The sequence below is a fragment of the Musca vetustissima genome, unplaced genomic scaffold, assembly GCF_032173495.1.
Source record: "Musca vetustissima isolate MV318-11 ecotype Yass unplaced genomic scaffold, APGP_CSIRO_Mvet_v1 utg16644, whole genome shotgun sequence".
Lineage (NCBI taxonomy): Eukaryota > Metazoa > Arthropoda > Insecta > Diptera > Muscidae > Musca > Musca vetustissima.
Window position 1 is genome coordinate 212,822 of NW_026883164.1, and position 15,305 is coordinate 228,126.

At 30.4% G+C, this 15,305-nt stretch overlaps 2 protein-coding genes across 2 annotated transcripts in view; both read left to right on the top strand.

The window, feature by feature from the left end:
- Positions 1 to 15,305, top strand: part of LOC133329960 (dynein light chain roadblock-type 2) — a 189,260-nt gene that overhangs the window by 25,703 nt on the left and 148,252 nt on the right. The gene's annotated exons all lie outside the window — the stretch shown is intronic.
- Positions 7,943 to 9,275, top strand: LOC133329954 (GPI mannosyltransferase 2). Its single transcript, XM_061538410.1, has one exon. It carries the CDS (start codon positions 7,943 to 7,945, stop codon positions 9,272 to 9,274), a length of 1,332 nt encoding a protein of 443 aa, XP_061394394.1. The 3' UTR covers position 9,275.

Below are 15,305 nucleotides of genomic sequence, written 5' to 3' on the forward strand. Positions count from 1 at the left end.
TTTTATTTGGGCAAAACAACAAAAGGATCTCTAAAGAGTTATGTGACGACCATCATTGTCTTCATCATTGTCGGTAGTGTCCCATAAAAAAAAAGGTGGCTGCGCTTCTTCGTAGATGTGTGAATCACTTTTTCAAATTCAATTTTAAAACGTGTGCCCATTATCCTGCTTTAGGGGTTGTTTTTAACAGATTCCGATCCTTTTTCGAAGATTATCTTTTGAAATGTAAACATGAAAATTAAATTTATTATTTTTCGGGAGATTCCAGATGTGAAACGACATCAGACATCAGTGGGCATAAATTTTTATTATGCAAATTTTTAATTGCTTTTTCCTTAGGCAAATAGAATTTTTTCTCACACAGGATAGAGGATTTAGTGTTTTTTTTTTTTTAATATTTTATATAATGGTGGGAATAAAGAAGAATCTTTAAAGTAATATTATTCTTTATCAAATGCGATAATGACAGCCCCAAGTTGGAGGCCATTTAAAGTTTTAAAGAAAATAAGTTGTCTGAGATACATGACAGGATAATGATCATGTGTAAATGCATGTTAACATATTTATTGTGAATGGTGAAAATTGTTCTTCGATGGCCGATAATTTAATTATTTATTTATTTCTTAAATTATTAATTAATTTACGAAAACTATATTGAAAATAAAAATGCAAAATAATTCCCTAATACAGCAATAAAATAAACTTATCATAAATGAAAATGCTTATAATGTATATCTATGTTAATGTGATTATTGTGAATTGTCGAATGTCAGATAGCCGCTAATTTTGCAAACTTATATTTCTGGTATGTGTGTGTGTTTTTTTTATAAAATTTTGAAGGAATTTGTGTAATAACTATTAAAATTATTTATTTAAGTGTTATAACACTTTAAAAATAAATAAAAAAGGTAAAATGCCATTGAATTTATTATTGCATTCCCATTGCCGAGTTATCTTTGTTTACATTTTTCTCTGAGAGATAGAGCATTTGCCTCAGTGAGAGAAACAGCTGCTATGTGCAAAACGTATGTCAAAGAAAACAGCGCCAAAATGTGTAAGATATCAGACAAGTAGTCTGAAGTAATGCAATTAATGTTTCATAAAGCAGCAATAAAAATAAAAATATTATAAAAATAAAAAATATTGTGAAAATAAAGAAAATATTATTTAAATAATAACAAATAAAATCAATTAAACATAAGTAAAACATACTAACAAAAGTATACCCATAATGCAAATCAATGTTAATGTGTCTATTGTGAATTGTCAATTGCCAGACAGCCGTTTATTTTGCAATTTGATACTTTTTGTGTGTTTTTTGATAAATTGGAGTGCTAATTAATAGAATAATAAAAATAAATAATTAATTATATGTTACAACAGTTAAAATATGTAAAAATATAATGGAATAGGGAATTTATAAAATAATGTCCATTGCCATGTTTTGTTTGTTTACATTTTTTTCTGAGAGAGATAGAGCAGTTGTCTCAGTGAGAGAAACAGCAAAACGAAATGGCACAAAATGCCGCCATAATGTCTAAGATGTCAGACCACAATTATGTTACGATTAAAGGGAATTAAAACTAATTATACAAATTAAAATCAAAAACTAATAATACAAAATATTGCTTTTAAGTAAAAATAAAATAAATTAAACCTCAGTGGATATGTTAATGAAAGTAAACGTGCAAAAGAATGTCAAAATGTCTATTGTGAATTATAGAGAGCAAGACAGCCGCTCATTGAACAAATAGAAATTTCTATTAATTTTTTAAAATGTGAAATTAAAATCAATGAGAGGAGCAGTATAGTCGGACGTGGCCGACCATACGGACGGACAGACACACATGTCAAGATCGATTCAGCTAGTCGAGATATGACGATCGGTATACTTAAAGGTGGGTCTAGAACCAATATTTCGCGGCGGTTTCGCGACAACATAGTTGTGTAGGGTATAATGAATAGGAAAAAACTATTATAAACATTTCCTCCACTATTTTATCTTTTGTAAAATTAGCAAAGACATAAAATTTAAATAAATTAGATAATAATGAGATTTTTCTCGGAGAGATACAGGCTGTGTTACAGTGAAAGAATAAAATGCCGCCAAAATGTGCAAGATATCAATCAAGACGTTTATTTCACTTCAAGAAACAATTCTTTAAAAAAATAAATAAATATATATTTAAAAAAAACAACAATAATGTAATAATACAAAAATTCTAATAAATGTATGCAATTTAAAACAAGGAAAAGAGCTCACAGACATAATTTTATCATATCTATTGTGAATTACCATATATTGCATCATTGCATTTAGAATAGATTAAATTTTTATTAATTAAATTCAAATTACAATTGTATATATATTCAAAAAATACAAACGCCAAACTATTTTTGTTTACATTTCACTCAGAGAGTAACATGACATGTCTTTTGAGAAGAACAGCTGTTGTGCTCTTATGAGCAACACCTATGAAGAACAACAGGCAGTCATATGACAGTTAATACGGAATTGTTAACAAAACACCAACAGCAAATCAAAAAATTTAAATATCAATTGAATATTTAAAATATCTAAAATTAAATGCTTATTACTATTGTTAATTAACCATTTGCAATAAATAAATAAAAACTATCTATGAAATCTAGGTTTATTACACTGCTTAACAAATCTATTGTGAATTAAGAAATAATAATAGAGAATTTAAATTTGTAATTAGATATTTCCTATTTGTTTATCTTCCTCCCTTTATTCCAACGATCTAATTATAGAAAACAAAATCTTATTAGAAAACTCAACGATCTGAAAGGTTTGCGCTATTGTGAATGAATCTAACAAATTTTATGAAAACCAATTGCCAATAACACTTATCTTTGTTTACATTTTACTCAGAGACTAACAAGATATGTCCCAATGAGAGAAACAGCTGTTGTCCTTGTCTTATGCAAATAAGAGACTAATAGTAGCTATTAAAGAAAATTAATTCAAAGAGTTTTTTTTTATATAAAACAACAACAAATAATTATATAAAAATTATTAATTTCATAAATTCAATGATCCAATTTTGCGTTCAACGAAAATCATTTTATTGTGAATGCCGTTAACAAATGTAAAGGACACATGCAAAACATGCAAGTTATCTTTGTTTACATTTAACATGGAGCCTGCCATGACATGTTTCAATGAGAAGAACAGCTGTTTTGTTGCTCTAAGCAAAATCTATGCAGAACAACAGGCAGAAGGCAGTTATAAAAGAAACAAAAATTCAAGAAGTTCTTTATAAAAAAGAACAACAAAAAGAACAAAATAAATTATTATAGAAAATTTAAAACAAACAAAATTTTATTGGGAATGCCTATTACAAATGTAAAAGACGCATGGAAAACATGAATGTTATCTTTGTTTACATTTTACATAGAGCCTGCCATGACATGTTTCAATGAAGAGAACAGCTGTTTTGTTGTTCTATGCAAAATGTATGCAAAAGAACAGGCAGAACGCAATTATAAAAGAAACAAAAATTCAAGAAGTTCTTTATAAAAAAGAACAACAACAAATAACCATGAAAATAAATGATTACAGAAAATTCAAAACAAAGCAAATTTTATTGTGAACGCCTAGTACAAATGTAAAGGCCGCATGCAAAGCATAAGTTATCTTTGTTTACATTTTACATGGAGCCTGCCATGACATGTCTTAATGAGAAAGAACAGCTGTGATAGAAAGTGAATGCGAGGAGTATTTTTTTTATAAAACAAAACATGAATGGAAAAAATTATTTACCTTCAACGAACATTATTATTGTGAATGACTCTTGCAAATGCAGAAAACAACAAATTAAAGAAGATGTAATTCAAATGCAGACTTGTCTTTGTTTACATTTTATAGAGAGAGAATAATAATAATGACGTCACAATGAGAATAACAGCTGTTCTATGCAAAACAAACGAAAGGCGGCAATTACTAAAGAAAAATTATTCGGGGAATTTTGTTATAAAAACACAACAACAAATAATAAATTATGTCAAAAAATGTCAAATGAAATTTAATAGACGTCTATTGTGAATTAATAACCAATTGGAATGAAAATAATGTTATTGGAAATTCTATTATCCAATTTGCTTGCAACAAAATCCCTCATTATTGTGAATGATTGAAATTAGCACTTGTCGAAAAAAAGCCGGCAGCGGGGCAACCCTTTAATAAAGCAAAAGAAAACAACTAAAAAATTGGAAATTATTATAATTTCGAGAATTTTATTAGATCAATATTCAGAAATTTATTAATTTTTTAATAATTTTTGGCAAAAAAATTTATTTACTGTATTTATTGGCAACAACCACATACGAATTGGTATTTTGTGATTTTGGCAAATATTTCCAAATATATGGCAATTACAACAAGCAGCACTCCAGTCCTTTACATATATAAATAAATTTAAAAGGTGACCTGAATGAAGAAAGGAGGCATTAAAAATTACGGATGAAGGGATGATGAGTGGAAGGCAAACAATTTATATGTAATATACACTGATGGACAGGGTTGGCATATAAAGGGGAAGAAGGTTACGACAACAGCCAGCTAGCTGGCTATCTAATAAGAAAATGTATGGCAAAAAACAAACAAAAAGTACAATAAAATAGAATGTCGCTATAATGAGATTATATTGAAACGAAATTTGTAACAAAATGAACGTCATATAGAAAAAACAGCAACAGAACACTCAACGAGTAAGTGTATTAAAACAGCAAAGAATAACAAACAAAAATAGAAAATAAAATCCCCCCATGGATTGGTAAAAAATCAATAATTCGTTTTATTAAAAAAAATCACACTATTTTTATTTTCCAGGCAATAAAAAAACATTTTCGTTTGGTCTCCGTAATTAATATTTTGTGTATTACATATCAATTTTCGGTTATGCTTCATTTAATATTTGCTATATGATGAAGCTTGTGTCGCAGGGGGGTCAGGTCACACACAAAAAAAGAAGAAACACACTGTTCATATTTGCAACACACTGCTGTGCTGCAGACCAGCATCGATGTACTTACCCCAAGCTAGCAAATCTGTTTTATGTTGTTTTTTTTCAGCTTGTCTTCATCAGCTTTGTAGAACAAGTTTTCTGCTTCCTTCCTTTTTGCTGCTGCTCTCCTCTGTGTGTTTCCACAAAAACATTCACTTTTTTCTGATTGTTACATAGCACTTAAGACAACAAACAGTACAGTAAACAAAAACAACACTTTAACTTTTGTTGTCGTTTTTTTATAAATTAAAAAATAATTAACATGAAGTTTTCTTTATTTAATTACAAATTTTTGCATTGTTTTCCTTGCGAAATTAAAGGAAAAACACACTCTTCGCTGTGTTTGGTTTGGTTGGTGTACGTGACGAGAAAATTATCCATTCACAATAATGCTACCAGATTGGTTGAAACGTCGTCGTTGTCGTCGTCCTATGACTTTTCTTGCTTTCTGTCTTTGCAACAAAACGCAACACGCACTCACTATGAACTAATAGCCCGTCTCTTTTTAGCAAAGCAAATTACACACAAATACACTTTACACGAACAATAATAATTTTCATTGACATTTTTCTATTAGAATTCCCGATTTATTGGATGATACTTCACTTTTAGCATTGTTGTTGGACATTTTCTATTATTTTACAATAGTTTTTGTTGTGATTTTCACGTGTTAACACAATAATTTTTACAATTTTTCTCGCTCGATATAACTTTTTTTGTTGACTTTTCTTTTTAGTAGCCTTTAAGTGGTAGGGTTATGTAGATCGACTTTGGGTATTATCGACTTGTCAGTTGTTGGCAAATGGAATTATCGATATGTTCGTAATCGATTGGCTTTTTGGGTGCTGATTGGGAAAAAAATTATTTAATGCACGAAAACTAATAAAAATCTTCAAATTTTTAAAAGAAAAATTTATAAAATTGTAGATTTGTTAATGTTCTTAAACATAGCATAAATAAATGAGCTGGTTCATTATTTATATAAAAAAAAAACTAAAAAAGAAAACACTGATGGAAAAATCATAGCAAAATTATTTGACTTATATTTTCGAAAAAAGAATAAAGTATTTTTTAATTATAATTACGTTTTTAACCGTTTATTTATTTTGAGTTTTGTAGTTTCCAAATTATTTTAAAATTTCCAAGTCCTTTAAAAATATTAAAAAAATGTATATAAGTTTTAAAAATATGGTATTTTCCATAAAATGCACAGTGTTTACTACGATAAAATAGTAATAGCATTTAAGAAATATTTTTAAAAAATGGAAATGTAAGAAATGTCTTAAAAATATATATGTATTTATTTTATTAATAAATCCACCCCATATATCTTTAAAAAATATTTTAAAAACGCAACGTCTTATGAAGTCGCAACAAATATTCTTTAAAATTGTAAGCCTTCAATAAAGTTAACAAAATTGTCTTAAAAATGCTGCGCCTTATATTGTCGCACCAAAAAATCTTGCAAATTAAAAATAAAATATCCACCCCTTAAAATTCGTAGAACAATAAATGTGTATAAATTTTACTCCTAAAGTAAAACTGTCCTCCATTTATACAAGAAATTTAATTAAATTATATATATAAATGATAAAAAAATGTACGATTAATTTTTTTTTAATAAAAAAACTATCTTAATGATGTTTTGTTCCATAAAAAAACATTTAAAATTTTTTCTTACATTTTTACTGAATTCAAATTATTGGCAACTCTATGCTTAAATTGTTATTTTTTTTATTATTCTAGATATTTTAATTAAGTACAATTCCAAAAATTAAGTCAAATTTCAGAAATCATCGTTTAATGTAATAGAAATGCCCCGTTGGCTCATTTCACTGAATCGTTTCATTGCAGTTTTATGTATTTTCTGTTCATGTATTTTCTGTTCATCGGGGGCAATTTTTTACTTGTATCAGCTTATTTTCCCATATATCCAACTCACACTTATTCGTAAACACATTAGAATATAGAAATCGCTTTATTTTTTGTTTTTACATTATCGGCTGTATATTTTATCAGAGTTCCGTTAGCTCATTTAATTGAATTGTTAAATTGAACATGTGTCCCTCAAACGAAAGCCACCTTTTGTATCCCTTGCATCCCCTAATATTATCAGCTGATTTTCACATATTCTTACCACCTCACACTCATTCGTAAACACAAACAAGTAGAACAACCCTTTATCATTCGTTGCCTTTCCGTTACATATTTTCCTATCACAATTCCATTGGTTCATTTCACTGAATCATTGCATTGAACACTCGTTCGATTGCTTTCTTCATTGGCCGTGGGAAATGAGTTACTAGTCCACATTGTTCATTTTAGTGAATAGTTCAAAAAAACCTCTTCGACCAAATTAAATTAACTTTCATAACGCTCGTTTCGTTTTAAGGAGATAGAAAAAGGAGAATAAGAAGACAAAATTAAAGGAAAAGGAAACTGTGTAATCTTGTTTGGACAGAATATTATAGAAAACGGATATTCAATTGAAAACTTAAATTGAAGTCGATTTTGTTATCCCCTTTTTAACCCCTAATTTTGTCAGCTGATTTTTGCACAAATCCATCTCACACTCATTCGTAAACACACGGGAGTATTACAACCCCATTTATTGTCTGGTTCTATGTTATCATTTGTTGCCTTTTGATTGCATCTTTCCCACATCACAGTTCCATTGGTTCATCTCAGTGAATCAGTCTAACTGAACTAGTGTTATGATTTTTTTCCTACGTTCGCCGGCAAAAGACGAAGACACTGCACACAGAGGGTATTTTTTTTCTTCATTACAAAATAGAAAAAAAAAATAGTAACTAAGCAATAATGTAAGTGTGTAATCATTTAGAGAAATTATTTACAATTTTTAAACGATTTTAATTGCAGAGAAAGAGATAAGAAAAGACAAATTTAGAGTAATGACCGAAAAGGTAACAAAATTGGCATTGGCCAGCCGTGTCATTGTAATGCTGTTACAATTGGTGGCTAACAAATTGATACCAGATCACAAGGCAGATGTTTTTCGTGCCCCCCTGGATGTGGATGTAAAGGACACCTGGCTGGATAAAACAGTAGCGTTTTTGTTAAACGGCTTTCGTCACTGGGATGGTGAATATTTCCTGCACATTGCCGAATATGGTTATACCTATGAGAATACCCTGGCCTTTTATCCTCTATACCCAATGATGGTCAAGTCTGGAGCAGTGGCATTACATTTTGCACTTGGCAATGTCATGAATATGCGATCATGCTGTTTGTTGGTGGGTGTGGTTTTAAATGTGGCATTATTTTGCAAGGCAGCTAATATTTTGTATGCGCTGACTCAACGTATTTTTAATGACCTAAACAAAAGTTGGAATGTTGCTTTGCTGTTCTGCTTCAATCCGGCTTCGATATTTTTTACGGCCGCCTATTCTGAGACAATATTCTGCTTGCTTTCGCTGTATGTAATGCTCGAGTGTTCGTGTCAAATAAGGGTGGTGCGTGCTGCCATGACGTTGGCCCTGAATGTGGCGGCGCGTTCAAATGGCTTGGTGAATTTAGGCTTTCCCATATATTTTGTGGTGAGAAAATTCGTCCTGAAACAAACCTCAATGTTGGGTGGTTTGGCCAAGGTGGCCCTGTGCATTGTGGTGTCCGTTGTGCCGTTGACATTTTTCAATTTCTATGCCTTTCGGCAATTTTGTGCCGTGGACAAGCCCAGCAATCATAGTGAGGCAATTTTGAATTATGCCCGCGAACGTAAATATGTTTTGGCCGGCTATCGTTATGACGAACAGTCGCCATGGTGCGATGACAACTTCCCCTTTCCCTATTCGTATATACAATCGCATTATTGGCATGTGGGTTTTTTGAAATACTACGAATGGAAACAACTGCCGAACTTTATGTTGGCCTCACCAATTCTTGTCTTTATGCTGTGGCATTGCACCAAGTATTTATACAACTTCTTGGCTACCCTGCTACCCAAATATCCTCTGTTCTATTTGATTAAGGAATATAAAACTTTGCCCTATACCATTCATGCCTTTGCCTTGACACTGTTTTGTATATTCTTTGTGCACATACAAATTTCGACAAGGTTGCTATGTTCCGCCACACCGTGTGTATATTGGTTCGCCTCCGATTATATGCCCAAGTCATTGGAGAATTTACAATTACGTTCTAAGGCGGGTTTAATATTTTTATGGTTTGCCTCGTATGTTTTGGTGGGAACAATAATGTTTAGCAATAATTTGCCATGGACGTAAATTGGGGAATGAGAGAGAGGGAATTTGATTTTTTCCCCAAAATACGAATTTAAACGCACCAAATCCACGAAAACGAAAAAAGAAATGAAGCTAATCTGGAGTCTATTGTATACCAACATTTTTATTTGTTTTTAAGTCAATACCAAATTGATTGCTGTAGTAGTTAATTAATCAAAGAGACTGTAAAATTGTATTGAATTTATTATTTTGTTTTTTAAATTTGTTTCTCATTTTTCTATAATTATTATTATATTTATAATAATTTGTTGAAATCCCAAAATTTCCCATAACATTGCTCCGCTCCGCCCGTATTAAATCTCAACGTAAATAATAATTTGTGCTGTGTATATGAATTATTTTTGTTGAATTAGTTAAATTTTTTATTTTTAAATTAGTTTTAATTATTTGTAAAAACAAAATCAAAAAATATCCCCTACTACTAATGCGTTGTTAATACGTGTGTGTGTGTGTAAAAATAAAATTTTTGCCAAGATGTGTAAATAAATTTCCCATTTAATCAAAAAAACAAGAAATGGTTTTTTATTACTATAGTCAGGAAATAAGAATTACGACCTTATAAGGCGGTATTTATTTGGGATCTCAGCTTTTTATACAAATTTCATGTTGAATTTTTTTTTTAATTTTATTGGGATTTTATTTTTTTAATTTTTAGCGCCTTCAAAAGGCATTAACATTAGCACTTTTTGCCGGGTTAACCTTCTCTATGAGGATTTATTTGACATATATGTAATGAAATTGACAAGTTAGATCCACTGGGTTTAATAAATCCGGTACAATGTAAACGTACTATTCGACTACTACATCAACTCGATTTCAAATGTCAATTCCATGGATTATGTTTGACGTATATGCTATGGAACTGTCATTTGAGATCAAGTGGAATTCGTAAATCTAAACGTACTTCAATCTTACTGATGTTCGGATTTTTTATTTGGATGTCGATAAAAATTTGGCCCAAAATGTTTTAATCCTTTTAATCTTTTTTCGACCGCACTAATTTCTTGCTCAAATGTTTTTATTTTTGTTAAAAATGTGTCTAAATTTTTGAAAGACATTTTTAAGTATTTAATTGAAAGTTTTACTTAATATTTCAATACTTTTAATTTATTTTATAGACATTTTTTTAAAGAAAATCTAATGTTTTTAGCCATGTACTAATATTGCCATGTAATTAACGCCGTTGTGACGCCAAACGTTTGACGACGAAACGTCAACCTATAGTGTGTACTCCCCTTAAGAGATTAGCAATGAGCGTAAATGTGAACATTCATTAACATTTCTATAATTGTTTTTATCAGCTATTATTCTTAAAAAATTAATATTTAATTCAAAATGTTATTTATTTTTCCCATACTTTTTTATTTTTTCTATTGATTTCTTAAAAAAATCTAATGTTTAACCATGCACCAACATTGCCATTAAACTAACGCCGTTGTGACGCCAAACGCTTGGCATTGCAACGTCAATGTCGTTCGGCGTCACACAACATGATTGTGTTCTCCATTCAACACACATTTTGACAGCCGCCAAAAGTGAAGTTTGCTCTGTGTGTGTGTTTTACTAGTGTGGTGGTGGAATAAACGTCGTCAGCCATTTTTTCTATAATCGGATAAAAGAAGCATCGTCTCCGTTTTTATTCTTCTTACGTGAACTTTTTTAATTTTAGTGTTTAGTTGAATTTAAATAATAATAATAATAAAAAACATATAAAATACATAACATTGAAGTAGTGAAATAACAGAAATATTTATTTAATGAATAAAGACTGATTTTTTGAACAGCTTTTTTGTAAATTTAAGGTAAGTTTAGAGAAAACGTTCGAAAAAAAGGTCATACGATCGATGTGTGTATTTTTCTTTTTTTGCTTTAATGTGATGACGAATACCAGAATGTGTGGTTTTTCCCCAAAAGAAAATAATATATACAAGTAATGCCAATTTAAAGAAATATAGATAATTTATTGTGAAATGTGATAGATTGTAATGGAAAATTGTGTGACATTGTGAAAAATGAAATGGAAAATTTTTAACTGGCATGTTCCATGAAAAAACGTCGGGTGAAAAAAAGGTGTACAAATGTTTGCCAATAACACACACACACGTACCATATACCTACATAAATGTGTATATATGTATATTGATATTTTTGTATAATAATGATGATGATGATATGAAGTTGTATTTGTATGTGCGCGAATCTGTACCCTTTGTTGCGTGAGGTTGGTTGAGTGTGTCCAAATGTGTTTAGTTTTGTTGTGTTGGTTTCATCGTTGTTGTGTTTACATTTGTATTTGGTGGGAATTTCGAAATATATGCACCATTCCATATTGTTTTTATGAAAAAACACGTTAATAGAATATCAAATTTTATTTAATTGTTTACAGTGAAACCTATCAATAGTACCACCTGTCATAAAGTGTTCGTATTTTGTTTTCCACCACACTTACAATGTCAATTCAATGTTTCACCATGGTGACAACTGCTGTCGCCATGCCATATGTTGTCAATATCTATCCACAAAGGCCTCATGTTATTTGTGTTAAATTTATTAGTGCTTTCGTTGTTAATTATTTTTAGTAACAATTGTGAGAAATTTTGTTTTTATAATTTGTGTAGTTTTTGCAATTTGGTTGGTGATTAAATCTCTAAAATAAATAAAAATCTTTCAATATAACAATGTCGTGTGTCTCTCAATTTCCCGCTCAAAGACTAATTGCTGTCAAAACATTAACAAAATGAAGGAGATTAGTGTCATTGAGTGTCTGTCATATGTTGTCAATGTCTCTCTCGAAATGATAATTCTTTTTATTATTTTTTGTTAAATTTATTCGTGATATTGGTGTAATTTACTTGCTGGTTTAATTGTAATTTTTTTCCAAAAATTTTGGCATATTACCTTTCTTTGACGGTAAATAATTATATTTTTTGTTTGTGATTAATTATCCAATGTAATAAGTCATCGTGGACGTCTCTCAATCTCCCGCTCAAAGACTAATTTTGATGTATCAAAATATTAAAAGCATGAGATTAGTGTCATTGATTGTCTGTCATATGTTGTCAATTCCTTTGAAAGGCCTTTTGTGTTGTCTCTCAAGATGATTATTATTATTTTTAGAGTTAATTTTATTAGTGATATCGGTTTAATTTCGTTGCTGGATTTATTGTGATAATTTGGTATTATATTTTTTTTTTAATTTGTGTTATTTTACCTTCATATAAGGGTAAATAATTGTCTTTTTTGTTTGTGATTAAATCTCTCCCTGTCAATCTCCTCCTGCTCTTTTTGGTTGTCAAAACGTTAACACAATGAAGAGAATGTAAACGTCAAAGGGGAATGGCGATTTGTGTCATTAATAACCTATAGACGTTGAGGATTTTAAACAATTTAAATGCTAGATAATTATTAGCAATTAAAATAACAATAATTAATAATAATAAAATAAAAAAAGAACATTTTGTTTATCGTATGAGGTCAGTTGTTTTAGTGCACAAAGGCTAATTGCTGCTCTCACAAATTTCTTACTTGACAAGAATTCTCTTTGCTTGATTTTGTTTTTGCATGAAATCAACATCAGCTGTTGACGTTTTAAAAATACGGATTTTTAAGCATTGAATTACAAATAAATTTAATTATAAATCTAAAATATAAACTCAAACTCGTTCCAAAACAACATTTTATAACAGACAATTTTATTCGATACAATTTTAATAGCCTATGTTTAAAACTGCAGATCTTTGTTAAAGAAGGTTTTCCTCATGGCAGGCCAGAAGATCATTCCTTAGAAGAACAAAAGGTAAGCCTTTTGGAAGAACAGAAGGTAATCCTTTTGTAAGAACAGAAGGTACTCATCTTATGAAAGTAGACCGAATCTAATAAACAAACCTTTTTTAGTGTTTTGTTGTAGCATCCGAAGTTGCTTTTTGAGAAGACTTGGAGAGGTCATCCATTAGAAGAATATATCAAATAACTCCTAAACAACTCTGTGGGGATTCATGCAGAATCCAGAACGGCAATATTTAATGCAATATTAGTTTTGTAGAGAAGGTGACATGTTTTGTTGTTGACTGCTTGGGCATTTGGTGAATACCGATGAGAGGAGACAAATGTTTGTTTCTTGATTATCAAACTCTTCAATATTGACATCAATTTTCTGTAGACACGTTGATTTTCACCTTAACGAAGCCAATATCGATGCTGATGTAAATATATTGGCATTCTATGTGAACCAACTCCTCCACCATTATATTTATACTCCCCTGATTCCGGTCTGGAGAGACTTCTTTTGTCATGTCGATTTATTTCAAATCACATGATTTACTGAACAAGAAACTGGCTAAAGATGATTTTCTTCTGAATGCTCAATTTCAAGGGCATCTCTATATAGCATTTTACGAATGCTGATTGTTCGATCATATCTGTTTTATCCGGACATAGTGTGAGGAATATAATCGATTTTTAAATTCCGCATTTAATGATAATGTCGAAAAAGATTACAATGAACCCTTTGTATCAAAACATTTACGGTCTCATTCTTTATCGCAGCCTCACATTTTTTAGATGTCAGAATGACCAGGATGGAAAGGAAGAACATTTTTGGAAATATTTCTTTATACGATTTCATTCTTTGTTCGGGCTGCTGCTTTTGTAAATGACCAGGTTGTCGAATTTATAGAAGACCAGATAAAACATGCTAATAGATTAGAGAAATTTTCTTTGTATAGGAGATCAAAAAAAAATATATATATGACATAGAAAACCTATATACCAATATGCTTTCTAGATGAGAGGACGGACCAGAACTTTTCATAAAAGCCCAGAAGATCACCCACCTATTCATGGAAGACCTGAAGGACATCTTTAAAGGATAATACCTTCTTATAGATAACTTAAAAGATTTTTGAGATGACCTTATAGAATAATAGAAATTTTCATAGAATATCAGGATCATATCTGTTTTATCTCAAAGTCAATTTTTATAGAAGTCCAGAAGGTATCCCATAAAAAGTATTTTTTTATAAGATCAGAAGGAATACTTCATAGAAGACCAAAAGGAATACTTCTTAGAAGACCAGAAGACCAAAAGGACTACTTCATAATTGCCCAAATGTACTGCATCGCCGTTGACCAGAAGTTCTTCAATATAGAAAATCGGATGATTTTGTTTTTTAAGGGAACTACAAAAAGAGTACAATAATTTAGTTTTTTTGGATGTTTTGGAAATTTGTTTGAAATCGCACACTCGAAAATTAGACCTAAAATATTAAAAGACCTACAGGGGAACAAGTCCAGATTAGGACCCGGTCTCAGATAGTTTTAGAATTTTTGCCATAGGTAGTCCTTTAAGCCCTTTATATAAATTACTTCTTGCGGCAATCCGTATTTCTACATATATGGGTTTCCAATGGCTATCATTTTAATGCGGTTGAAGTACTAATTACAAAAATGTAACTTCTTGAGATATGGGCTTCGAAAATTCCGCAGGGACCTTTTAAAATTCTTAAAAGAATCTTCTTGGATAGCCATATCTCAAGAACTATGGACGTCTTCAATAAAGAAATTAAATTTTTTAATCGAGATTTCAAACGCTTTAAATTGATACCCATATTGCTTTAGGAAAATTTAAAAATCATGAGAAAATACAAGGGTCCGAGAGGAACTTTGGAGGTCCATATCTTCGGAAATACGAATTTTCCTAAAAATAGGAAATTACTTTTTCTAAATCATGATTACAAACCCTTTAAATTGATACCCATATTGCCTTGGGGAATTTTAAAAATCATGAAAATTATAAAAGACTCGAGCGGAACTTTGGAGGTCCATATCTTCGAAAATACGTATACCGTTGTAATCAGGGCCCCAAGGACTGCGCATATGGTAAACATTTCAAAACGATTCGCGATTCTGAAGTATATTTTCATTATGGACCCCGATTTTCCTAGCTGAAATTTGGAAGCCCCCTTAAATTCGGAAAAACGTATTTTCACAAAATAATAATAATATACCGTTGTAA